We start from the raw sequence: 27,833 nt of genomic DNA, 5'->3' as shown, positions 1-27,833 counted from the left end.
TTAATACAACCATGTCTCTGTCGACATTTGATAATTTAGATGACGAATTTGCTTTCTATATTTTTATATCTACTTTTCTAGCTTTTGTAAAAAACTACTTTTCTAGCTCAAATCTCCACACATCTCTTTCGTGTAGACAATGTACACAATTGTGACACTGACACTTGCAAATTGAACTGTATTATACGTGTCATTCTTTAAACTACTATTCAATAGAAAATATTGTGTCATATATATTTTTGTGGATGATATTAAAGCTGTTCTCTTATTAAAAAAACTTTTAACATGGGACATAATAATATGCTTAAACATTTTATGATCTCCAAATTACAATCACTGAATTAAAATTCCTAAGAAAAGAAAATTTCCATCCGAGTCATAAGGATGCCACCACAAGTCGAGTGGTCTATAATACAATTTTGAATAGGAGAATGTTAACTTGTGCCCTTAAGGCATATGTTAAGAAGATAAATGTGGAAAATATTTATTGAACTTGTATTGTATTCAATTATTTAAACATTAAATTCTTTGCATCATTAAATGCTATATATTTCTATTTTTAGGTAGCTTAACATGTGCCCTTAAGACACAAGTTAACATACCCTTTTGAATATAATCCACAATGACCTTAAAAACATTAGGAGATAGATCAAAAACCAACCAATTTGTCACCACCTTCTCTGATCATCAAAAGGGCAGAGAGATGCATAATATCCTTATCAATCCAATGCATTTGATGATTAATTTTCAACCGGAGCTTATTTTCTACGACAATCCAATGCACACACGACAAGTTTATGTTGTTTGTGCTACTTTTTTTTTCGGATACTTTGTTTGCGCTACTTTTAAACTGAGAAGTAACAACCAATAGTTAATAAGATTAATTTTCTAAAATTATTACAACATTTTTAAAACTATTTTGCTTTTTTATGAAAAATTAAAACGACAATTATTTAAAAATGGAGGGGTAGTAACTTTTATTATCTTGATTATCTATGTCAAATTTTGTTATTATGGATATATAATAGAACAAATTAGTTATATTTTGTGCCAAATACACATTTTCATCCCTAGATGTGAGCCGACATGTGTGTGCTTGTAACCATGGAAATTTCTTGATTTTTAATTTTGCAAGATTGATATTTACTTTCGAGCAGTGTAAGCTGATTGTGTATCTATGTGTCTAGTAAGTATCCACAATAATTTTCTGAATTTAAAATTTTAATTATTTGTATAAGTTTTTTTTTTTTTTTTTTTTTAACCCCTAGTTCCTAGCGTAAGGGACCTCTGGTAATTGTGAGGTAAGTAAAGTATATGACTAAGAATTGTTTTTATGGGGAATCAAACTCAAATTCTCCCAAACAATTTGTTCTAAAGGAAACTTATTAACCACAGTGTGAAATTAAACTTACAAAATAATTGAAAGCATATTTAACATGTAACTAACGCGTGGATGCCTACTAGGGTGGGGGAAAGGGAGAAAATAAAACACTTTTAGCTAGCCAAAAATACACATTAAATAGTGCCTTAAGCTTCTTCTTTTTTTCCTAGGTTTATATCCAAAAAGAGGTAATAATGAGAAGAAAACAAAACTATATTAATAGTTTTTTTTGTGACAACCTGACTATCCATTTCATAAAAATGGGTCATACAGCCCATTTTACGTGTCTTATTATTAGTGGTTGAAAAAAGTGTCATTTATAATATCATTAAATATTATTAATTTTCAATTGTGGCAATATATCTTTTAATAATAGTGGATTCACCCCTTCTTATTCCAATAAAAATCATTCCTCGTGTGAAGTGTAAACCACCTTCATTAATGAACCTTGTAAAAAACAAAAACTTAATTAATACTAGCATATCGATCCAATTCCCATATATTCACATATCAATGAAGTGATTAACCCAATTGAAAAAGAAGACACATTTTTCCTTTGTTTTCGACGAACAAGACATAGGAGTTTTTTATTAATATTTTTTTACAATATATATATACAGGATACTCACTCTCATTTTAAATATAAACAAAAATATATATTTTTTTAAGTATAAGAAAAAACAAATTTTTAGCTTTATTAAATAATTAATAAATTTGGTCTATATTATTATAGATCAAATTCGTCGATAATTTATTGAATCTAAAAAAATTATTTTTTTGCTTATATTTAAAATTAGGGGAGTATTGATTTTTTTTTTGTTTTTGGTAAGCCTCTTTTTTATTTTGGGCTAAATAAATTTTTTGTTTTTTTGTTAAGTAGCCTAGTGGATAGACTCTACAGTTAAATGTGAAAAAATGTGGAATCCGGGGTTCGAACCCTGGCCACTCCAATAATGTCCATGGTAAATTTTTAGTCTTTAGAAATAGGATTTGGTAATACCGAGCCTATGGGTGTCCGCGGTTCGGTTCAATTTTGGGCGACAAATTAAAAAAATCTGATATCATTTTATCCGGTTTAATTTGGATCAATTTTTTAATATCCAAATTGTAAATTTTTTAATTAACTATTAATATTATAAAAACACTATAAAATAATAGTTTAATTTTTTGACGGAATAAATAATAGATTTGATGTAAACTTAATCTCACTTTCAATAACTTAAAGCTGAAGCTTTATACTAAATAAAGCTATCATGGATAAAACTTAATCTTACTTTCAATAACTTAATCTTATACTAAATAAAGCTATCATGGATAAAACTTAAAGCTGAAGCTTTATGGAGTATCAATCTTACGGGAGCTTGCAAAACTCACAAACCTAAGAGAAACATGATAAATTAATTTAACAACAATTGACGATTAATATTTATGTTTGTCATCATCAAAAAAAGGGAGATTGTTGGAACAAAATTGAATTTTGTAAAATTCTCAATTAATCACTATTAAAGGTTTTGACGATAACAAAGTATTAAATGTACAATTGGATGTATTAAAATTTGATTTCAAGTATGCAAATATATTTTGAAGATAAGTTCTGAAGATATGCCAGAAGATGACCATTCAGAAGTTCTGAAGGCCCAGAGGTTATCAACATTCAAAAGATGCAAGCTTCAGAAGTTGAAACCTCAGAAGATAATGAACCTCTGGACAGATCTCTGATCTTTTCGAAGAATATGTTTGTTTTATTGGTGGTCAACACGTTTATCAAAGACGAAAGCGACTGTACCAAAGATTCAGGATAGCTTTCTTACATTATCCCTAGTCTTAAGGGAGTAACGTAATATGTCTGGTCTTCTTTGCTAAGAAAGGAAAGTTTCTCTGCGTCGAGGCAAAGTTATGGAAACTCTTGTTCAAAAATGGATGATAATTCAAATCCATGTCAAGACAATTTAACTCAGACCAAGCTGGCAATCATATCTTCATCAACGGTCAAATGCAACGTCTATATTTCATTAGCCTATTTTAGTGAAACTCTCTTGGAAGTGCAAGAGGATTGGACTACTCTCGATTTGTGAAATGAACCAGTATAAAATCCTTTGTGTTCTTCTTTTCTCTCTATCTCCTTACCTCGTGTTTTAGTTTTATCCGCTGCTACTCGAAAAAATTTTAAAATACTAAAACACAATTCAACCCCACCCCCCTTCTTGTGTTTTTCCACCTTCATATAATATTATAAGAATCTCTCATACAAAAATTTAGAATTTTTTAACATAAGATGAATTATTTATAAATTTTCAAGCACAAAAAACAAAAAAAATCATATTTAATTCATCATTTGTTAAAAAAAAAAAATTTAAGTTTTGCGAGAGAGATTTGTAATGTACTAAAGATGATCGCATGACTTTTTCTAAAATTTCAAATGATATATACCAGTTGACTGAAAATTGTAGAGAACAAAAATTATGATAAAAAATATTTGAGAGACTAAACCCGCGGAAATGTTTTATAGAGATTAAAAACAAAATTCGAGATATTTATTTGGACTAAAAATATATTTAACTAAAAAATTAAACACATGGTAAACTTATATATATATATATATATATATATATATATATATATATATATATATATATATATATATATATATTTTTTTTTAAAAAGTAAAAATAAAAGTTAATTATTTAAAAGGATAAAAAAAACATCGACTATAACAAAAATTAGTTTACTGTTCCTATCCACAAAAGAAGAAATAAAAAAGTAGTTTAAGTGAAAGAAAAAGAAAGACAATTATTAAATTACTTATAAAAAACAAATAAGTTTAAGTGAAAGAAAAAATATAAATTGAGAGAATCAAACCCCGATATAAATATCATATTCGGTTAATAAGCTATTGGAGTTGTCTTCAACCTTTAGTCGGGTCATTCTGACCCAGTTACGACCGTCGAACCAAATAAAAAATTTGGCGGTTTATGCATATACACAACACCAAAATATAAAATAAAATCGTAAAAAGCTTAGAAAATACATTTACAAATGACTTTTCATAGTTTTGATTGAAAAATATAAAATTTAATTCCAATTTTTTTAAAATATAACAATAAGGTAGATGTATCAATGAACTCTAACACAAACTCAAAAATCAAACTTGAAAGACCAATTGCAGTTGAGGAGGTCTTAGCCATAGGTAACAGATCTGAAATGTAGTTGAAAGATGGAGGATTTCGTTGTGTTTTCCGCTCATAAACATTTTTTTCTCTTTTTGTTGTGTTTTGTGTATGCAACTGTCCCTAAATTCAATTAGATTTTTTTATTTATTAAATTTACTGGTTAATTTGTGAAAATAAGTCTTGTAGTGTAGATCCACAAAGCTCGTTGTGAAAGACATGAAGGTGCGTACTTGAAACTTGGAACAAAACTCCTCTTTCAATGAACTAATCATTAATGAAAATAGGGTTGAATTGCAATTACATGAAATAAATGATTAAAATTAAAAATTACACGCTTTTTTAATAAAAAATAGAAAGTGATATAATATATGTGACCATTCTTATTCTTACAACTAGGATGTGCTACTTTACCCAATTTGTCTTGATGGGTAGATAAGAATTTGTCTTTTTTTTTAAAAAAAGGAGAATGAATGAATAATTAATTGGACCGTTAAATCACTATGAGTTCGATCAGCAGCTCTCTTGAACCATGGACTTCTAACTTCTTTAACCCATAGTTCAATTAGTTCAATCGGTTGAACTACTCATTCCACTCCATCTCTCATTTTTGTTTGGTAATATTTCTCTCAATTTTATCTCATGAAATAACAAATATTTTTCCTTTGTGTAATTACTTTATTATTCCTTCAAAACAAAATGTCTGGTTATATATCTCTAAGGCCTAATGTTCGCTAGGAGCAAACTTTCACTTATTTTTTCCACTTGAAAATTTGTGTTTCCAATAGTTTTCGGCAACTTTCTAATCTAATCCAATTTGTTGTTTATGTTTGATCCTTCGTCATTAAGCTAAAACTAATCTTCCCCAAAGTAAATCAATTCCCTTACCAAAACAAAAAGCTTATACCCCTATCCTTAAATCCCCACCACATTCCCACACCCGACATAAAAAGGTTGCATGCTTAAAAGTTGAATAATCCTGATTAGTGGCAGAGCCGGCCTGCACACATATGCGGGAACTGCGACGGCATCGGGCCTCAGAATTTTGAGGGTCTCAACTCAAAATTTTGAGGTTCTATAATATTATTTATATATTATTTATACCTATAAAATATCAGATGTATATTAATAGGTTAAATTTTAGGTCCTAAAATAATAGTTATATATTATTAATGTTCATAAAATATCATATGAGTATCATTAGATTAGTTATCTATACTCGGAAATATAGTTCTGGTCCATTTTAATCTTTGCATAAAATTTAATCTTAGATTAAGATGTTCTTTTTTGACGTTATATACAAAGATAATTATTTTGTATTTCTTGTTCTATTTGATTTAATGCAATTGGTTTAATATTAATAATTTATATGATTACAAGAATAAAAATGATTTTTTTTGTATTATATACAATTTAAATCGATAATTTTTTTTTTAAAAAAATTATATTTTTTTTATTAAAAGGTCACTTTTAAATTTTGCACAGAGTTTTCTAAAACTCTCAGAGACGCCCCTAATTAGTGGTGTGCATTCACATTGTTGTAAGTTAAACTGAAAAGACACCTGAAGACTAATTAAAGCCTACTTTTAATTATATTAATATAGACCGTTCAAAAAAATTATATTAGTTTAGACTAAAGATGCAATTTGATACCTCACAATTTGTTCTTTGTCGAATTCAGAATAATACTTAATTTAGTCTTTCAATTTTCATAAGAAAGACAAATTAAATAGTTTAAAAAATTGAATTGATCAGTGGTTATGCTTGTTGCTATGCCAAATAAATTGAATTGATTAGCTAAAAAATATAAATTACCAAGTTGATTTTTATTGTTTTTTTTGTTGTTGTGTGAATTGTGTATCGTTTGCATGTAACTATAGATATTACTTTTTCAAGTCTTATAAAATAGGAGACAATATTTTAAAGAGTTTTAGGCTTTTAGCGTTGTAGCATATTCAAACTTGAAATTGAATCCAAAATTTTAAATAAATTAAAAGAAATTTGTGTCATCTCATCTAAACGTTATAAGTATGAATTTATTTATTTGTTTTTACTTTCACCGTCAGTTAAATATGATTTGGGGATTAACTCTGTCATCGAGTGGTTTCAGTCTCGTTCCGATCGTAGTTGCTAGATATCTAACCTTGTCATTCCTACCAAATTCAGCGTCAATTATCACTGAACCAACTAAATGTATTAATTGATTTATTTTATGTTATTTATTATTATTTATTTTGAGAACCATTGTGCTATTTATTTTCCAAAATCTTTTGCTCTAGTGGACCCCACGTGTTGCCATTTTTCTCCCTACAAATACTCCACCCCTCACCTTCATTTCCTCCCTTTTCCCCTTCCTACCTCCCTCCGGTTCACTCTTTGGAACTTACCGGTTTTTTTTTTTAATTTCTCTTATAATTTCCGTTTTTTTAGCTGAACCATGTTATTCCAAACCGAAGAAGCGGTTCAGTTACCATATCCCCCGGTTCTCGAAACCATGCTTTCTGAAAGTGAAATACAATACCTCATTTCCCTCATTAACCAACCAGAAGACCCAACCAGTCCTAGCTCCGGTTCACAAGGTTCAAACCGGACGGTTTACTCTTCAGAGGAAAGAAAACTAAGGCGCATGCAGTCGAACCGGGAATCAGCTCGCCGGTCCCGTTGTAGAAAGAAGACACATTTAGAGAACCTCACTAACCGGTTGAACCGGTTGAAAATTGAAAATCAACAACTAAAAAACCAACTAGCTTTCACAATGAATCAACATCTTCTACTTTCACTAGAGAATGATCAACTAATATCTGAATCTGTTGATCTTTTGGCAACACTTTCAGATCTATGTACTATTTTAAGCAACACTAGTATCACCATGCCTTAATAAATCACAATGACCAAATTAAATATACTTGCACCAAATAGTATATTTAATTTAACAAATCAATTAAGTTACAATTACAATGTCGTTGCAGAGACTTCATCGTTTATATTGTGGCCGTAATTGCATATGTGTGCCGAATCTTGGAGGAAATGACTTGTTGATGGATGTTAGTGCAAGCTAGAAGCTACTCCTTTATTATTATTTTTTTCTTATTTACTTATATTTACTAGGAGAAGAGAACATACTTTTCAAACATTGTAGTGGCTTAGATAAGAAGCCCACGTTGTTGGAAGTACAATGTAGTGATTTTGTGGGTTAAGTTTACTTTTTATCATGTTTGTAGCCTTTATATCTTTTTAGCTTTTGTAAATTTATAGTATACTATACTCTTACCCGTACGATGCACGGGTGTTATTTGTTGTTTATAATATAACGTTAACTAAAAAATTTAAATAATTGAAGGAGGATGACCTATAGTTGAAACTTGAAATAAAATAAAAAATCATGAACATACATTTTTTTTAAAGCAAGGACATACATAGTTCATAAGTTGTTTTTTTTTGTACAAACATAGTTCTCCAAGTTCTTCCAATTTTGTAACCAAAAATCAAACAAACAAATCAATTATTAAGCATATACAGGGTCAATTGCTTGGAGAAACACAATTATAATATAAATCATTTATACATATAAATCAAGTATATCAATCTCTAAATTAAAATCAAAAAATATATAATGCAAACATAAAAAAGTAAAAATAAATAAAAAACAATACACTATTTAATATATACTCCCGTGATAGAAACCCAAAATAAATAAGTAGCATATATAAAGGCAATTGCATAATAGTAGTATTACATTAAAAATATATAAGCAATTACACTAAATCCTACTTCCATGATGATAACAACATCTACTTGGACAAAAATTAAAATGAAGTATTTGTTAGATCAACCAATGTAAATTAGTATATCCACAAAACAAAAGATTGGGTCATGCTAAACAGTGCCCCCGGGGCACTTGTTAAGCATACCTAAAAAGGAAATAAAAAATAAAATTTATATTGAAAAGACAACTTTGTTTACTTTTGAGGCATTGAATGCACGCATTTCAAGACAAAATTCCTATTTTAACATGCTTAACCAGTGCCCCGGGGGCACTGTTTAGCATTTTCCCAAAAGATTTTATAGATATTCAAAGCATATGAATTAAACCTATTGTTGCAAATATCTTGAATGCAAGCTAGTAATTAAGGGAGGAAACATAAATAGTTAAAATGACGAATTATTACCTAATACCATGAGCAAACACATTAAAAAGGAACAAAATGAAAAAATAAGAAGGATGAAGAGGTGAATGTGAATGGAAGATAAAAAAAAAACATAGGTAAAGAAGAAAATCAATTCTTTCCAAATGACTTAGGTGGTGGAAAAAATCGAAAAAGAAACAAAGAAATAGAAAAGTATTTATAATGTCCACCATAAAAATAGGTGCTTATATGAAATTAAATTTGTACAACTTTTCATTGCTTCAAAAAAAACTTTTCATTGAAAACCATTAGATTTCTTGGTAATTAAATTGGGCATATGAAAATCATAATTGTGTATGCATAGAAATGAAATGAAAAGACATATGAATGCTTCAGATTAAATGTGGCATATGACAAATCATTAGAAGTAATGTGGCACGTGGCTAAATAAAAAAAATTAATTACAATTGTTAATTTTTTTATTATTTATTTTTTAAAGAAAATGATTTAAAAGCTATGATTGGTTAATATAATTAGGGTTATGAGTAGTGGTAGAAGAACTATTTATGCTTTATATATATATATATATATATATATATATATAGATTAGTGAGTGATGAAACTGATGAGATGGTGAGTAAAGTTTGAGAAGTGTTTAGGGTTTATATTGGAATCTTGATTTATGGAATATATATTGTTGTCTCAATTCAATGTAATGTAAATTATGCTATAGCTTATGTGAACCAAACAAGGTCAAGGAATATGCATGTTTATTGTTTCTTCTTTTTGTGTGTCTTTTTGGATAATTTTAAATACTTTTTCAATTGCATAGACTTGACTTAATTAGACTAGCTTGACCGCTAATACATTTTACAAAGACATTTCTTTTTGAATGAATACAAATTTAAGACATATATACTCATGCACATTGGTGGATTATTCATGCATTATGGCTTTCCCCCCTAAAGAAGAACAAAGAAACGAGTGGCCCATAATTTGATATCGTGAGATCATACGGGGGACCATCCTCTTGCATGTATAATAAATCAAATCTTACTAATCATGTGACGAAAATACCTTTTTCAATACCACAAAATGGATTTTGAATGTCATTTGCACCTGTGGGCGGACCTCTAGCTAGGGTGGGATCACTATAAGAAATTCACTGTTTAGCCACGGTGTTTTTGAGGGTGGCCTATATGGGCGTTGCAAATATTAGTCACGGTTAAATTAGACTTTTGCGACGGCTACTTAAAATGTGATAACAAATTTTTAGCCATGGTAAACACTATAACAAATATTGGGTAGGGAAACGAAAGATCTCATTGATATTTTCCGGCAAGGGAAAGTGAAATATTGAGGAAATTGGTAAAGAGAGAGTGAAAAAAATAAAGAGGGAAAACGTATAATAAAACACGCGAGAAAACTCAAATTATATTTTAGCCACGGCTAGATCATGACAAATGAAGTTCTTTACCCACAATCCAAATAATCGTGGCTAATAGACCGTGACTAAATAGTTTTTTTTTTTTTTTTTTGTAGTGGATGTGTCATGGCACCCCTCGCAATTTTTTGAGAATGGATTCTCTCAAGTGTAATTTACACTTGAGAGAATAAAGTGTGGTTTGTTACCATTGATCAAGAGAGAGAAACATATAAAAATTTAGAGAAAATGAATTTAGATGGTGTTAGATTACACTTTATTCTCTCAAGTGTAAAATTTTATTGTTTTTGGTATAAAGTATTATATTAAGAGTGTCCATGCTGAACTTACGATGCTAAAATTGTTAGGTTAGAAATGACATTTTCATTCGGGTTTAAATTTGAGATCTCACAATATGTGAGTTTTAATGTTATATTTTTTTCACGCTTTATTTATGGTCTATAAAATATCATAAACGAAGTTGCAATAGTATATAAATTTATGGATTTCTTGTAAAAAAATAAATAAATAAAACTTTGGGCTTTGGTTGTATCACGCACAATGAGAAATATAGTTGCTACTGCATTCATGATTTCACCATTACAAAGTACTTGTAGGGAATATATAGGAGCTAGGGGTTGTCCTTGAGTGTTACTTTCCTTGACCTCAAACTTGAATCGAATGCTATTAACATTATCTCATGGTTTAATTTTGTTTAGACATCTCAAAAATTGCTCTTTAGGCTCCCAAAATCTCAAAAACATTCTCAATTTCCACTTTGGATTCTAGAATCCGAAAAAGATTGATTTCAAAACGTAAGTTTCGAAATACTAATTTACGAACAAAACGTAGAAATCTACACACAGAAACAATGTTAGAATGAGCACTTTAAGAAATTTGATTTTTGGCAGCGCCTATTTTTGTTACAAGTCGTTGGCAAAACTACATTTCTAACGACTTGTAACAAAAAAAGGCGTTGCCAAAAATCAAACAGAAAATTTCTGATCTAGCATCTGAAATTGAAAAAAAATTGGCTTTTGTTTTACTTGGATAGTTGGCATAATTATATGTCTTGTTTCATTTGAAATTTTAATAATTGCAGGTCTTACACTTCTTGAAAAATAGGCAAGGTGCACCATGGTTCCATAAACTTTTGTTAAGAAATTATGCGGAAGAAAAAACAGCATTTCGGAATCTACATTCTGAAATTGATCTTTTTTGGATTCTAGGATCCGAAGTGGAAATTGAGTAGGGATGGCAATTTGAGTATTCGCAAAAATTACCCATAATGGGTAGGGTAAAAATCCGCATTTTGGGTACGGGTACGGATATGGGTAATTACCCGCAAAAATGAACGAGTATGGATGCGGGTACGGGTACCTTAGTACCCACCCCGCCCCATACCCACATGATATATATTTATTTATTTTATTTATATTATTATATAATAATATATGTAAATTAATTTTAAACGATACAACTCTGTTAAACTATTACATATTTTTAATAAAAATATTTATTTATAACATAATACAAAAATAATGTGAATATTTAACATAAATATGAACTCTAACATAAGGTTAGTAATAATTTTGTTTATAATTTTCATGAGTCAATAATAAAATCTTTGAAATTTTTTTAATTCTATTAAAATTATATGATATTTTATAATTAATCAATTTATTTTTAGTAAAAATGCGGGTAACAGGTACGGGTATGGGTACCTAGGTACCCATAGGGTATGGGGACGGAGGGAAAAGTTGTTACCCACGCGGGTATGGGGATGGGTACAGGTATTTTTCCAATCCGTGGGTATGGGGATGGGTACGAGTATTTTTCCAATCCGTGGGTATGGGGATGGGTACTATAGTACCCTACCCATTGCCATCCCTAAAATTGAGAGTATTTTGAGTTTTTGGGAGACCTGGGAGCAACTCGGGAGGTTTAAATAGCAATTTTCAAACCTCATGGTTTAATTGCAAAAAGGCTTGCTTGTTTAAGGTATTTGGGCTTCCTCTTTAAGGATACCAATTAAGTCCCAATGTAGATCTATTCTCGTCAATCTCACTCATCATAGGGAATGACAATATATAGTGTTGAATTTTTTTTATCAACCCCTACATTTAATCATTTACCCTTTCATATTTTAAAATATTTTCATTTTACCCTTATTTTACTATAGTATTTTTCAAGAACTGTTTATTTTTTTTACCGAAACACTTGCAAAAAGTGTTCGGTGTATACAAATTTTCTGAATTTTTTTAGTTACCGGAACACTTTGTTCAGGTGTATAAAATGTGTTCCGGTTTTTTGTTCATCACTCACAGTAAAAAAAAGGGAATTGCATTGTGTGAGTGATGAGCAAAGATTTATGTTTGTTGGATCTAAACTAGCTTGCCCCTTGGTAGTGTAATTGGCTAACTGATTTGTAGTTTGTCCTTATTTCTTTAATTTATTTGAGGTAAACTCGAATATAAAAACACTTCCATACAAAAAAAAAAAAAAATTAATGTAACATTTGCAGACTTGAGAGTAAAGACATTGCTACAAATATTTTGATTTTTAGATGAAAACTCTATTGAATGTGATTGGAGTACTCTGTGCTCATTGTCCCCACTCTCCGCTAAGTGAGGTTTTTTTCGTCTAAATCTCCATGAATCTCTAGTTTTCGAAGAGATCCATCAACAAGAAAAAATAACTTAATTTTATTATTTATTTTTATTGAATAAGCTAAAATAATTAATAATTTAATCCATAAAATAAATATAATATTAACACATCATACCCATAGTAGACATTATATATAAAAGAAGTTTCTTGTAAAAAGACAAATAAATATAACATAAAATACTTGTATATATACACACATAAAAGACATTTTAGTGAATTGCTCATCCTTATCGGAGTGGAGTGGTATGATCCTCGTCCCCACACTATCACCAAGGAGACTTTTACCTCGTCATGTGCGGAAAATTTTCATGTCCACGAGTTCCTATATGAGACAATCTCTGTAAAAATCTTCATTTACGAATACAATTTGACATTTATATACTCCACCAATACGTTAATGAAAGCAAATTCTTTGCGGTCAATAAAATGTTTCATTCATGCATTGGACACATCTTCGGTTGTTGGATTAAGATCATATAGCCTATATTTAAATGCAATTTTTAATCTGTTTAAAGAAGACAAATTTAAAATATGAATCATTGATCTTGATTCAACTACTAAGAATGTGCCGAATGCATGAATAAAACAAGTGGACTTATTGTTTTGAATATAGTGAACTGTATATGCACACGCATTGCATTTAAGTATAGCAATGTTCATGTCCTTGACGCAAGGTTTAGATAGCATGTAAGCATCACAAATTAATGGTTGTACTGTAGTAGTATTTTCAAAAGAGATTTTCTCTTGGATTTGAAACCCTTTGTAATTGCATTGTATTCAATCATTGTGCCATTTTCAAATTGAAAAAACTCCACTTGTCCACCTTAAATAAAATAACACACATAAAAAAAATTCATAAAAACAACACTAAACCTATGTAAGATTAGTTTAACTAAAACGTCATTTCAATTGTTGTTCTCATGTCATCGTTATGAACAATTTTCTTCCCTACCCAATTATGTGCATATTAGAACTTTTGTAGTTTTACCCTTTAAAATATTTTATTCACATACCATTGCTACGTGCTAATGCCTAAAAAGGTAGCTAATAGTACCTTTAGTATGTTATCCTATCAATATCAATAATTTAAAACATTAAGTGCTCTAATTATGTCGTGGAATAATCATCACACATTCCCTTACTTTGATTTAAATATCAATGTTTTAAAAATAAAGCATCCCAACATTATTAAAAGTCTTTTGGTGTGTCCAATTTCACTTGTTTGTTTGATTGTTCAATAGTATTTAATATATTGATGGCTAAACCTCTCATACACAACAATGATATTCGAGTCAAGCTCGGCCGACCTCATTATAATCCATGCTCAGAGGCACTTAGACCCAATAAAAGGAACTTTCATTCCAACGATGGATGTCTCCTATCAATAATAACAGCCGTACTCAGATTCTTAAAAAGCGTAGTGCTTTCGCAACATTCAATTGCACCGATGTTCAACATTGATCGGCAACATCTTGTAACCGCCACCCATCAATGCCTTAGGGGCTCCATTGTCACTCCTATACAACATGTTCTCGTTTTAGACCTTTAAGGTATGAAATTCTAATCGTAAAAACCTTTCATTCCATGTTTTCATAGTGACTTAAACATTAGAGTGTTTGCAACTACATTCCCATCAACTTCAACTTTAATGGTTCGCTGCTCAACGTTAGCCGGTACCTAGAGGAGGTTAGAAGAAAAAGACAGAAGGGGAGGTAGTTAAACTAACCCAATTAAAATATTGAATCCTAGATCAATATTATATGCTTGCAGTGTCCCAATCTGTCAGATATCCAAATTTATTGCTCAGCACCTTATCACGCTAACATTTAACTGCCGCATCTTTATATTTCATTCATTCATTCCCATCCAATTCCTTTTGAATTCAACCGTGTGTGTGAGTGAATCCCTCAAATTCTATGGCCTCACCAACATCCAAACCAGAGAAAAAACTTGTAGAATTTCTAAAGGAGCAACAAGAACCTTTCATCTTAGAACTTTACTTACTAGAAAAATCAAAATCATGGAATTCAATCAAGAATTTTGAAACACCACCTTCAAATTCTGTCATAAACAAAAAGCATAAACCTTTCTTTCCATTTTTTAAAGTTTTATTAACAGCTTTACATCATAAGAAGAAGAAGAAGAAGAAACTTTTCGCAACGATCAAAGACTCCAACACTACAATCAAACATGCCAACGTTGTTGATATCACTCAAGAAGCTAAGAACAACTTTGCTCAAACAACTATGGATCAAACAGAACGTTTTTCAACCGCCAGCAGCTCCACTATGTTCTACTCATGTTCAGATATTGATGATGATGATGATGATCATCATCATGATCATGAGGAGGAGGAAGAAGACATAGCTTCATGTGTCGGCAACCAAAGGTATGAAATTAACTCAAATTCTTATTTACATAAATTTTTGAATTTGAATAATAATAGGTAACAAAAAAAATGACATGTTAATGAATTTGGTTACTAGCCAGCAAGATACCATCAACAGAAAGCACCGACAGAGATGTATAGAAGGTAAAGTTAGTCAACTTCTGTTATTTATAAATAATTCAGTTACAGTTATAGTTACAGTTACAGTTCCATAATCTAAGAATAGTTTGTTATGTTACTTGTGTATCAGTGTGTGTGACACATGAAAAATTGAATAAGGATATTTGTGTTTGTGGTATGGTTGTGCCTAAGAAAATGACAGAGGATTCTTTATTATCAGCTGCACTATTTAGTTCAATTTTTCAAACATCAAAGAAGAATTATACTAAACAACTGCAAGAGATTCTTGGGCACAAGACAAAGAGGTTACTATTTGATTGTGTGAGAGAACTCACTATAAAGCTGAATAGAAAAGATTGCAAAGGATCATCAACTGAAAAGTTGGGAAAGATTATATGGGAGAGGACAAAAAAATGGAGTCAAAGGGGTGGAAATTTTGAGAGAAATTTGCTGAATTTGGATTACTTGGATTCAATAAATGAATGGAGTGAATATAAGACAGAGGTGAAAGATGTTAGTTTTGAGATTGCAGATGCAATTTTGGAATGTGTGATGAAAGATGAAATTGTGTCAGAGATGTTTGAAACTCTGACACCAACTACACAATAGACTTAAATTCTCTTTGTAATATCTTATGTGTATATAAACCATTCCTTCTTAAATGTATCTTTATTTGAATTGAAAATTTGAAACATCAAACATATGCAAAGGTTTCAAAATGGAATATGGATTTTGATGATTCTTTGTTGGTTTGAAATATATGATGTCATTTATGGATAATGAGAAGTTGAGAACCAAATTTAAGTCTATGCAGCATGTAGATAAGCAGCTTTTAATGCTGCAATATAGACATTTTTTTAAGGAACAATATAGTGACAATGAAACTTGAATTTATCGCTTCATGTATGTTTCTTAAGATCTTCTGCACAATCCTAAAAATAAAAATCTTCAATGTGATTTTAAGTAACAGGACTCTCCTACTTTTTTGAAAGAGAAAGATAATAGAACACACAATATGACAACCACAGCGTATTTTTATACGTGATCAAGCACTTGAAAAACTCTTGCATGAATTTTGAAGAGTTCAGACCACGTTTATAGTGTCTTTCTCGATACTCAATGTGGTTTTGATAAAATTAGTGATGTTTGGTACAGTGATTCCAGTGAGAGCTCCGGTCACCAACACTAAGTAATGAATCTTATAAAAATAAATTTTTCTTGTCCTTCTCGCCCTTTCCTCACCTCTCATGATGTTTTTTTTTAATGAAATACGGTTCACAAGTTAAAGTGCGAACTCTTCCTTCGTCCAACAAAAAATATTTTGAATGAAACATCGTATGAGCAAGTGATTTATAAATGAAAAAAAAAAAGTTTCAATTTAAAGAATTATACGGTGTGTGTGAGATTGATCAATACTATGTTACAGTCACTCCAATGGCCAATAAAAATATGGACTTGGACGGTGGTCAAATTTTTGTAAGGTTTACTTGTTAAAGTGCAAACCGAATTCACACTATAAATAGCGAACTGTGTTTGAGTTCGCATTCTGAGTAGCGAATTGTGGTTTTTCATAATATTTTCATTCTTCGGGGATGTTAAGGGTGCCGATATTGGGGTTGGGTAAAAAAAAAAAATTGGCACTCGCTACGTAAATGCAAACTGAGTTCGCTACCTAAATATATAGTATGATATTCTGGTCATTTTAAGAGATGCATGAGAAATCTTAGATAGCGTGAAAAGAAAAACTCTAAGATTTAAGTTCATTACGAACAGGTCCATACAAGACATGACCTAATTTGAGATTTTCTTTTGCCACCATATTGGCTTCTCGCGCGCTCGACACGTTTCAATTTTTACTTTTCCGCTACTTAAATAGTAGACGTTATAAAAATGAAAAAATTTTGAGAAATTTTGTAAATGTCGTCCTTTACTTAAGTAGCGGACGTTATAAAAAAAAGTATTTGGTAAAGTGTTTTTGGAGGGAATATTTGCTACTTAAAAAGCGAACATGGGTATTTCGATAAATTCGTAGGGGCGCGAGAGAATGAATAGGGTGACAAAAGAAATTATCACCTACTTTAGCAATTAGATTTTGTTTGTTTTCTTATGAAATTTGGACATATAATTTAAGGATAAGTTAGGTCTGTCCGAAGAGATTTATTTTTATCACCCTACCCATTTTTTCGTGCGCCTTACGAATTTATCAAAATACTCTCATCCGATACTTAAGTAGCGGACATCCCTAAAAACACCCTATCTTAAGTAGCGGATGACAATTTTCAGAAATTCTCATTTTTATAACTTCTACTACTTGGGTAGCAGAAGGGAAAAAGAGAAAGGCGTAGGGCGCGTGAGTAACGAGTAGGGTGACAAAAGAAGATCTGCTGTCCAAATGGGTGCCATTAAAAAAAAAGTCTGTCTAAATGGGCTTGGGCTTAACCGGGCCTCCAAAAAAACAAAACAATATTACCAGTTACCACTAACGACGAAGTAGAGTTAGTTTGAGAGCAGTAAAGTACAACGGATCTTTAGGAATAGAAAAAAAAAAAAAAAAAAAAAAAAAGGTGTTTGCAATTGAATTGGGGATTTAGGGTTTTATGTACAGTACGATGAATTTCAAGATGGATCCTGACAAATCCAAGCTCTTCGTTGGTGGCATTTCTCGCGACACAACTGAAGATACTCTCAAACACCATTTCTCCAAATACGGCACCGTTTTGTTTTCCACCATTTCTTTTGACCGCACCACCCGAATCCCTAGAGGTTTTGGCTTCGTTACTTTCTCCGATATCTCTTCAGCTCACAATGCACTTCAAGACACCCACATTATTCTCGGTAGAAAGGTTTTTTTTTTTTTCCTACTTTGATTTTTCCTTTTTTACCCTAATTGTTTGTTTTCACTTAAAAAGGATGAAATTTGTTTATTTTGAGTTTCAACGTTAGTTGTTTATAGTTTTTGAGTAAATAAAATGTTGTAAAGTGTGTGTGTTTTTTTTATGGGTTTTTTATTTTTTTATTTATTTTTAATTATGGTTATATTTTTGTTTGGTTATGTATATAGGTAGAAGTGAGAAAAGCAATACCCAGAAGTGAACAGCAACAACGATATCAACTACAGAATAGAGGGGGAAATTACTATAGTAACTATGAATGTAACAGTAATTACATTAGGACTAAAAAGATTTTTGTGGGAGGTTTACCTGCTAATATGTCTGTGGAGGAGTTTAAGAGATACTTTGAGAAGTTTGGTGCAATAACTGATGTGGTGGTGATGCAGGATAGTGTAACTCGTAGGCCGAGAGGGTTTGGGTTTATCACTTTTGATTCTGAAGATTCTGTGGAAAATGTTATGATGAGAAATTTTCATGACTTGAATGGTAGACAGGTGGAGGTTAAGAGAGCTGTTCCGAGGGAGGGGAGGTATGGTTATGATGATGGTTTTAGTAATAGGATAAGATATCAGAGTGATAGAGGAGCCGCTGAAACAACTTTGATTCCTTCTAGTCCTGCGAACACGCTTCCTGGATTTGCTCCTTTACCTTTGTATACTGGCGGTGGTGGAGTATATGGATACGGATCAAATCCCTATGGGTGCTGGTACCCTGTGGGTGGGTATGGTGGGAATGGATATGCTGCTCCATCAGATGCTTATAGGAACTTCTGGTATGGGCAAATGGTAACTGGTCCTCAGGCATGTCAGATGCCTTATGCTAATGTTATGCCCAATGTTGCATATATGGGCGGTAGGGTTGAAATTGTAGGTAGTGATGCTGCCGGAACATTGGGATACAATGCCTTTCTTGGGTCAACAACAAATTATAAATTTGACCAACCTTTTATTACTAATGGATTTGTTCCATGCAATGTACCATCGCCTCATAGTGTAAAGCTGAATGTTGGCGCTTCAAGTTTTAAAGGAAGCAATGGGGAAAATTCTAGTTGACAGACCAAAAAGGTTGTTGGGCCTTAATTCATGTAGGTAAATACTTGCTGACTGCTGCATCTGATCTATGAAAGGTCAGTATATTCTTTCGTAGATGGTGTTATGGGCTAGTAATTGGGCATTTCTATGTGTCATAAATATGTAGTATAGCTACTTATCTTGTTTAACTATGGAGATTTATCAGTAGAGGATTTGTGGCATTTGTAAAAATATTTCCGTGCAAATCATTTTATTCATGCGTCTTTTTTATAAGTTCTACAGTTAGGCACAACTTGGTTTGTTTGTAGCAGTAACTATATTCCCCTCCACTATCACATAGTGTCGTTAAATAGAGGCTATAGGGTGGAGGAATTTGAACAAATTGCTATTGTTATAGCATTACTTTCGCACTGTTATGTAGCTGAATTTGAACGAGCCGCTATTTTCCGGATTTTCAGTTGACAATAGTATCACAAACTGTAGGGTCTTGAGCTCTTTGCACCCTACCGTTCATATACACTTTTATTTTTGTTTGCTACCCTTTTTAACAAGTTGGTTATGCCTATTATTTGCTTTATAAATTCAGTTAGTACATCAATATGCATCATGAAAATGTGTTGATTTGAACTTGGAAGTTGTTTTATCTGTTCTTCCCTAGGAGATTTCAACTTATATGTGGTGTTAATTTGCATTGTGCTACAAGAAGCATGTTGCAAGTTGCAAGTTGCAAGTACATTTTTGACACTTTTCCAAGAACATTCTTTATTAAACTGTCGATTACAGTTTCACTAAATAGTGCTCACCTAGGTTATTTAGTGAAATGAATGTATAATTTTAAAATTAATCCCTCCACTCTGAAATTTTTCTTTCTAGCATTTCTAATCAATGTCCTCTGGTGGATAGAAAATGCTAGTTTTTAGCATTCATTTTGAATGTTGTACAAATAAAAAGTTTAAAAAGAATCAGTCTACTCTGAAATTCTCCTTTTAACATATAGAAAATACAAATACAGTGACCTGTATATTTTTACATTTTTGATATATATTCAAAGCTTCATTCTTACAACTAAAACATTTTTGGTAAGAGTTTGAACGTTTTTTGGTTTTTTGGTCCAGTAGCCTAGTAAGTGGCTAGAATTTCACCTTTAAAGGTGAATAGGTGGGAGTACCAAGGTTCAAACCCCGGTCTCTGCATTTTACATGTAATGTCCCTACCAACTGATTTATGCTCGAGGGACCGTTTGAATGTTTTAAATATACCGTACGAGGGATTTGCTAGCTCTAGGGTAAACATGTGCCCAAAATAGTGGTAATGATTGGTCCTAAAAAAAAGATAGTAGTATTTGCATCGTTTTTTTTTTTTGGGAGGGTGGGGGCAAGGCCGGTTTTGGGTCAGGGCAAGCAGGGTCGGAGCCCAGGGCCTCCAATTTTTGGGGGCCTCAATACTTTTTTTTTCAGGCCTAACATGTACACAGTAGTTAAGTAGTTTTTCCGCTAAATTGTATCACAAAATGAAGAGTGTGCTCCGGTAGTTGGTGATTGAGATGTTTTGAGTTCAGTACCAAGGGATCGTTGGTTCAACTCCCACTCATGGTACTTTTTTTTATTTTAATCAATTTAAAATGAACATTTCAATGTCTGACATTTTCTTTATGTTAGTTACACGGATAAATGATTACATTTTATGTTGGGCTTCGGCTCTCTTTTTGTGTCAATAAATAAATGATGTTTTGCGAACTGAGCTCGTCTTGCGGTCAGTTTCGTTATTAATAAAATTTAGCCGTTTAAAAATAAATAAATAAATAAATGCTTTTTTTAATTTTTTTTTATTATGGGTCCATTTTTATTATTTGTCCCGGGCCTCCAAAATCTCGGAGCTATCCCTGAGTGGGGGTGGGGGTGGGTGGTGGTGGGAGGGCGTCAGCAAAAGAAAAACAGAGCAAGATTGTTATTGGGCCTCAGAGTTGAACTACAAATGGTTGTTGAAGGGTATGATTTCCTTCAAAGGTGCCTGGGTTGAACCGCTGGAGGAATGTATTAACAATGTAACATTCATTTGTGTGTAGATGTCATCTCAAATTTACACACAATTAGCATATTTTTCAAAATGAAATGTTAAAATCAAATGACTAGCATCTTAGTTAAAAAATTCTTATGAAACCCTCAAATAAGCAAGAGTTCGTTTGATCAAAGTATGTTGTGATGTTCTTTTGTATCTTAAATAAGACTAATTTGACACGATAATATACTTTTTTTGTTGTTATTTCTCCGATTTTTTTTAGAAGAGGACTTTGATAATTTAGAGTTATGTCACGAGATAAGTAAATCTAACAAAAAATTGTTTTTCCATAAATCAAACATTATATTATAAATAATCATTATATCTGAAAATGTGAGACAAAATTCAAAGATAGCTTCTCTTTATGCCCCATGTTTCTTTTAATCCCATAAAACATGCGAAAAAATTTGGTTTTTAGAAACTGAAGTTTTTTTAGTGTAAAATTTACACAAAAAAATTCGGTTTCTAGAAACCAAATTTTTTCGCATGTTTTAAGTGGTGAAAAGAAACCTGGGGCCTAAAGAGAAGCCAGCAAATCCAAATTGCACTATCTTCACACAAGATATGCTCTAATCGCGCCAAGTAGAAAATACACACAGGAAATGGACTCAATTTGCGCCTATGAGAAACACAGATAATAGGCTCAGGTTGAGCTCAATCACACACACTAGATCAAAATTCAATGAAGAAAAAGATAAGGAAGAAGAATATTTTTTTATTAATCACACTATATCACAAAGTCTCACTTTACATCTCGTATTTATAATCAGGGTTGTTAGACTCGAGAGTCTACTCAGACTCGCAAAGAGTCGCAAACTCGATTCGTAGACTCGTAAGAGTTTATCACGCACGCGCGCGCGCACACACACAACTCAAAGCAAAAAAGCTCCATAATAAAACAAACAAAATAGCAAAGCTCCGATTAAATATATATATGATAATGACTTCAAACATCAAAAGCTCCGGTGAATTCACCACCACCAATACAATCATCATCACCATCATCATCATCATCATCATCAAACTCTGCCCAGATAAAACACCTTCTTCGTCGACGGCAACTAGTTTCATGGTTTTTAATTCCAAACATTGGGTACTAATGTACTCGTAGGAAAAAAAAGTTACGGGTTTTCAATTGTTTTGTTTTTTTTTTGTAAAAAAAATTGTGTTTTGGGCTTTTTATGGGGATTTTTTGTAAAAAAAAAAGTCTTTAGAAAAATTTATAAACTCGTAAACTCGCCAAAAACTCGCGAGTTTATACGAGTTTATGCGAGTCTATTCGAATATAATCGAGTTTATCAAAAATCGATTCTATGAGCGATTCAATTCGTTTTTGCATCCTAGATACTCAAACTCGTACGAGTTTGAGAGTCTACTCGCAAGTTTGACAACCATGAGGATGAGGGATGTGGTGATGAGGATTGTGTCTGTTGTTCTTGAGAGATTGTGGTGGAAGGAGGATGATTCACTAGAGGTGGTGGAGAGGAAGACATTGTTGTTATTTGTGGTGGAGCTGGTTGTTCTGTCATTGTTGTTATTTGTGTGAATAATTTGAGAGAAGGTGATGGCTTATAAATTAATGTTTGATACAAGGAGTTGGTTGTTCTATCAGTATAGTACTATGTGATCTCTTTTGAACATGATGGATTCAATTTTAGTTGGTTACTTGGAGAATGCTAGGGGTCTGTATTACTTTAAATCATTTTGGAATCGATCCCATAAAATGAAATACAGCAATAGATGGTGTGTGTGTGTGTGTGTGTGTTTGTGTGTGTGTGTGTGTGTTTAATAATGGTTCATCTAACTCAACTAAGGAGTAGTAATACTTTTTTTTGGACTTTCTACGTCTCTAGTGTACTACTTCAAAGAGAAAATTGGAATCCCATAAAAAGAAATGCAGCAATAAACATTACAATAAATATTAGACAGGAAAATGGTAGAATCTCCAAAACGGAGACTGGCTACACTCCTCATACCCTTTAATTTTATGGTACGTACTTTTGTGAAATTCTTACTACTATGTTGTGTTGTTGGAATATTTATAAAAAACAAGTAGTATGAAATTTATTGCATTAATTTATCACATTAAAAGGAAAGGTTGTGTCACATTTCAAAATGCAAAGAGTTGTTGATCGATGAAGAAAGCTAAAAATGGAACAACACATAAATTATTAAAAAAACTAAAATTAGGGTAGCAATTTTGTGCTTTACTTTGAGGCTTTCTGTAGTGACTCTACCACCCTCAACACTTGATCCATGTTTCTTCCAGTTGTTGCAGGATAAAGAAAACTCCATTTAATCTGCAACAAATTGAATAACACCATATCAAAACATATAAATAGTATAGAGCTACAACATTTGAAAAATACTATTAATCTATTATAAAATCAGTGCTAAAACAACTAAAGATTCATTTCACTGCTCAAAATAAAAAAAAACAGGCTTAGAGTTGCTAGCATTTTCTAACAACATAAATAAAGTCATAAGATAATCATGATGGTTCATCGAACTTGGCATTACAAAAAAGCTTTAATGTTTTTTGTTATATATGCATGGTGAGATCTCAAAATCACATTCTATTTGATAATTAAAGTTCAAAATGTCTCGCACAACCATGAATCTCACACAAACAACATGTAAATTCAAAATGTCTTCAATTTAGCAGAAAGTTATGTTAAAATATTTTGTAGATTAGTAATTCAAAGGTAACACCCACATGTAATTGACCCTTTGATTTACTAAAAGACCCACAAACAATATGTAATTGACTCTTATGCATCAGATCACTTATAGTTTGGATTATGCAGAATGTAATTGATTCAAAGTGTTCATAAACATTGTCATCATAAAAAAAACAATTATATCATTACCTATGGATTTGCCACCGCATTTGCATTTGCATTCTCTTGGGCTTGGCGCCTAAGTTCATTATCTTTGTTTGTCCCCCATACAACAAAGTAGAGACCCGAACAGATGATTAGTGCACCTATCACCCTACAATACGTACATAATCAATTAGTAGTAATTAGTTAACTAAAAAATTATTTGAAAATTCTAGTATTGAAAAAATTAAAAGGACACTTGATAATTACCTTCCTAAGAATTGTTGCTTGTCAAGAAAGAAGTAGCCTGACATAGCAACCAAGATCATGCACACAGGATTAAACATGGTTCCGAATACGGGACCTCTAGCTTGCATTACTTGTCCTCGCAAGTAAAAATCTAGCCCCGAGCAAAATATACCCTATAAAACATTTAAATTAAGTAAATAAGTTAAATTATTAAAATCACATTAGAAATACCAGTTTGCATAAAATAAAACATAAATATTGGATTAATTGGTTTCATGGTTTGGTTTAGTGCTTACCACGTAAATAGCAGTCAATAATTTGATATCCCACTAAAAAACAGACCAAATCGAATAATATGCAGTTTTATTCATAAGCACAGCCACCATTATTGCTTCAATTGAGCCAAATAGAAGCATCAGTGAAGTAACTGTGAGTGGTAGGTTCAGCTCTTCTAGTGTGATGGTCTAGAAAAATTAAATAGACAAAACTTGTGTTAGTACTAAATTAAAAAAAAAAAAAAACTTCAAAAACTGTTTCATTTGTATGGTGTGTTTTTGTTCTTAAATAAAGTTAATTTTGAAATAGCAAATATATTGACAAAACTCTATCATAAGTACAAGAAGTACTCAGAGTTAAAAGCATAAACAACATGCATAATATATAGCAGGGAAACAAACACAAACACACTAGGCCACCAAAAAGGAGCAAAGAACCAAACCCCTTGCAATTTGAAAGACAAAATCTACTAACACAAACTAAAATAAACACCAATCACCAAAACAAATATAATGCAGAAATTCAAAACTGTATGGTGTGTTTTTAAAATCATTTTTACTTCTTCCGAAAACGAATTTAATTAACAATGAGACAATATTTTATAGTTTTTTCATTTTTATTTGAAGAGGCAAAGATCTATCCTTAATTAAATATAAGGCACAAGATATGCAATGGTCAAAGAAAAGAACAAAGGGTATAGCATGACAACATAAACAAAAATATAAGACAAAATAAATTTACCTGAAAGATGTTTGAAGTAGCATTGCTTAGAGTTGATAACAAGATGAACACCACTTCAAGAATTGTATGGAAACCATTATGGTGATGACTAAGGCTAATGGCTCCAACCTTCCCAAATAAGACTGGACCTTTAACTAGAGTCATCACCAAGGTACCTAAAACAGTTATGATTGTGCCCAATATTTTTGTTTGGCTTGGTTTAGCAGTTATGTTTATAGTTTCTCTCCTAACACACACACAGACACACACACACACACACAAAAATCTCAATAAGTTAAGTTACATTTTTTTGACAAAATAAGTTGAAGTTACATAAAGTGTGTTAAATCTAAATACGTGACTGATAATATAATTTTAAAAAAACAATTTATTTGTAATTTTGACATTTTTTCTTCTTGATATATAAAGATTATGAATTTCCAAATGTGCATTTATAGTAAACAAAGTGTTAAAGGATTAGTTGAAACAAAGTGTTTTAAACACTCTTTTGCAATTCAATTTTTAAAAACTGTTTTCAAAAATGGTGATACCAGCATGAAGACTCATATGGCTCTGTCTTAATTCATTCCTAACATGAAGACTCATAATTTTCTTAGAACCACCTCTGAATTGTTGTTCAATGAAAACAACAGGTACACTTGATTCAATCTAATAAATTCAATTTATCCAAAACAACATATCTTCAAGAATAAGATTCATTCTTAGCATATTATAATTTGCTTCTTATCATAACAGTGTGATATTAACAGTATGTTTAATCCACTAGTAGTCTTCTAAGGTCACATATTTTGTAATCTCTCTATCATACAGATCATATAACAACTTTTTATAAGATAAATGTGTTAGGATTTTGGACTTGTTTGCTTCAATTTAAGTTGGAAAGGGATCAGTTTTCACATCAATATATCTTCAAGAATAAGATTCATTCTTAGCATATTAAAGAGTGAAAATAATATTATACCTTTCACGATAAACCGCAAATGGTGCAATGACCAGACATGCGGGTATGTTGCGATATGCAACAAACACATAGTTGCTCATCCCGTTGTTCATTGCCAACTTTGTTGAGAAGTTCATGATGGCAAACAAGAATTGCAATAGGATGACTATTGCATATGGTCTGGTTCTTTGCCACCAATTTTGAGGTTGGAGTTGTTGATTTTGCATTATGATGTGAGGTTGAAGCTGTTGGGGGTTCTCTATCCGGACGATTTGTTCACTTGAAGGAAAATGAAAATGAGATGTTTGTCGTGGAATAAGGGTGGTGGAAGATAAACCAGTTTGTGTATATTGTGGAGATGAATGTATTTCTTGTATGTCTTCTGTAGATGTTCTTGGTTGTGAGGATTGTTGGGGCTCTTGCTGCTGTTCTTGAGAGGTTAGTGTGGTGATGGGGTTGGCGGTGGAGGAGGAAGGTGCTCCTGTCTGTTGTTCTTGAGAGATTGTGGTGGTGGAGGATGAGGATGAGGATGAGCAAGGTTGTTAGACTCGAGAGTCTACTCAGACTCGCAAAGGGTCGCAAACTCGATTCGTAGACTCACTCGTAGACTCGTACGAGTTTATCACGCACGCACGCACGTGCGCGCGCGCACACACACACAACTCAAAGCAAAAAAGCTCCATAATAAAACAAACAAAATAGCAAAGCTCCGATTAAATATATATATGATAATGGCTTCAAACATCAAAAGCTCCGGTGAATTCACCACCACCAATATAATCATCACCATCATCATCATCATCAAACTCTGCCCAGATAAAACACCTTCTTCGTCGACGGCAACTAGTTTCATGGTTTATAATTCCAAACATTGGGTACTAATGTACTATTACGTATATATAGTAGGAAAAAAAGTTACGGGTTATCAATTTTTATTTTTTTTTTTGTAAAAAAATTGTATTTTGGGCTTTTTATGGGGATTTTTTGTAAAAAAAAAGTCTTTAGAAAAATTTATAGACTCGTAAACTCGCCAAAAACTCGCGAGTTTATACGAGTTTATGCGAGTCTATTCGAATATAATCGAGTTTATCAAAAATTGATTCTATGAGCGATTCAATTCGTTTTTGCATCCTAGATACTCAAACTCGTACGAGTTTGAGAGTCTACTCGCGAGTTTGACAACCATGTTTATAATGTGTTGCTTGTGAGCTAAGTTACTAACAAATTAGTTACAAACCAAAACAAACTCCCTAAAATCAAGCAACTGTCAACACCGAAAAACAAACACAGTAGTGCTCACTTAGCTAGCACATGCACAATTTGAATTTTCAAAAACTAACTTCCTTAATACAAGTGACATTACTTAGCTAATTATGGATTGATCTCAACAATGCATTTTATTTCATTTGTTAAATTTTTAAGGATTTCACAAAATTAGATGGGTTTGATATGAATATTATGGTTCTACAAACATTTAATCAGGTAAAGCTTCTTAACATTATTAGTTTTGATCGTACCTGGATCAAAGATGACCTCGTCAGTGATGCT

At 31.8% G+C, this 27,833-nt stretch overlaps 3 protein-coding genes across 4 annotated transcripts; 2 read left to right on the top strand and 1 right to left on the bottom strand.

Moving 5' to 3' along the window:
* The first annotated feature begins 13,972 nt into the window (after nt 1-13,972).
* Nucleotides 13,973-16,086, top strand: LOC123894267. Its single transcript, XM_045944221.1, has 3 exons — nt 13,973-15,157; nt 15,255-15,301; nt 15,408-16,086. The coding sequence occupies exons 1-3, from the start codon at nt 14,685-14,687 to the stop codon at nt 15,884-15,886; spliced, it is 999 nt and encodes a 332-aa protein (XP_045800177.1). The 5' UTR covers nt 13,973-14,684; the 3' UTR covers nt 15,887-16,086.
* Nucleotides 16,087-17,769: 1,683 nt separating this feature from the next.
* LOC123894266 (RNA-binding protein 1-like) lies at nt 17,770-19,472 on the top strand. 2 transcript variants are annotated; one of them, XM_045944219.1, is made up of 2 exons: nt 17,770-18,120; nt 18,339-19,472. In XM_045944219.1, the coding sequence occupies exons 1-2, from the start codon at nt 17,875-17,877 to the stop codon at nt 19,218-19,220; spliced, it is 1,128 nt and encodes a 375-aa protein (XP_045800175.1). In that variant the 5' UTR covers nt 17,770-17,874; the 3' UTR covers nt 19,221-19,472. The 2 variants fall into 2 exon arrangements, with proteins under 2 accessions (XP_045800175.1, XP_045800176.1); XM_045944220.1 differs by having other exon boundaries at nt 17,799-18,112.
* Nucleotides 19,473-24,127: 4,655 nt separating this feature from the next.
* LOC123895768 (WAT1-related protein At2g37460-like) lies at nt 24,128-26,422 on the bottom strand. The gene is made up of 4 exons (XM_045946258.1): nt 26,307-26,422; nt 25,346-25,571; nt 24,350-24,501; nt 24,128-24,251 (listed from the first exon to the last, which is right to left on the bottom strand). Exons 1-4 carry the CDS (start codon nt 26,420-26,422, stop codon nt 24,128-24,130), a joined length of 618 nt encoding a protein of 205 aa, XP_045802214.1.
* Between the last annotated feature and the right edge of the window lie 1,411 nt (nt 26,423-27,833).

The sequence above is a fragment of the Trifolium pratense genome, linkage group LG7 (genome assembly GCF_020283565.1).
Source record: "Trifolium pratense cultivar HEN17-A07 linkage group LG7, ARS_RC_1.1, whole genome shotgun sequence".
NCBI classification, from domain to species: domain Eukaryota; kingdom Viridiplantae; phylum Streptophyta; class Magnoliopsida; order Fabales; family Fabaceae; genus Trifolium; species Trifolium pratense.
Note: the sequence above shows the minus strand (reverse complement) of the source record. Positions and strands in the feature narration are given on the sequence as shown.

Bases quoted from the DNA above. Each gene is read 5' to 3' on its own strand.
- LOC123894266 (XM_045944219.1), top strand. From the start codon at position 17,875: ATGTACAGTACGATGAATTTCAAGATGGATCCTGACAAATCCAAGCTC. The intron at 18,121-18,338 runs GTTTTTTTTTTT...TTATGTATATAG, and splicing joins ACATTATTCTCGGTAGAAAG to GTAGAAGTGAGAAAAGCAAT.
- LOC123895768 (XM_045946258.1), bottom strand. From the start codon at position 26,422: ATGAACTTCTCAACAAAGTTGGCAATGAACAACGGGATGAGCAACTAT. The intron at 24,502-25,345 runs GTAAATTTATTT...AATGTTTTATAG, and splicing joins CTACTTCAAACATCTTTCAG to GGTATATTTTGCTCGGGGCT. The intron at 24,252-24,349 runs GTAATTATCAAG...TACGTATTGTAG, and splicing joins AAGCAACAATTCTTAGGAAG to GGTGATAGGTGCACTAATCA.
- LOC123894267 (XM_045944221.1), top strand. From the start codon at position 14,685: ATGGCCTCACCAACATCCAAACCAGAGAAAAAACTTGTAGAATTTCTA. The intron at 15,158-15,254 runs GTATGAAATTAA...TTTGGTTACTAG, and splicing joins TCATGTGTCGGCAACCAAAG to CCAGCAAGATACCATCAACA. The intron at 15,302-15,407 runs GTAAAGTTAGTC...CTTGTGTATCAG, and splicing joins CCGACAGAGATGTATAGAAG to TGTGTGTGACACATGAAAAA.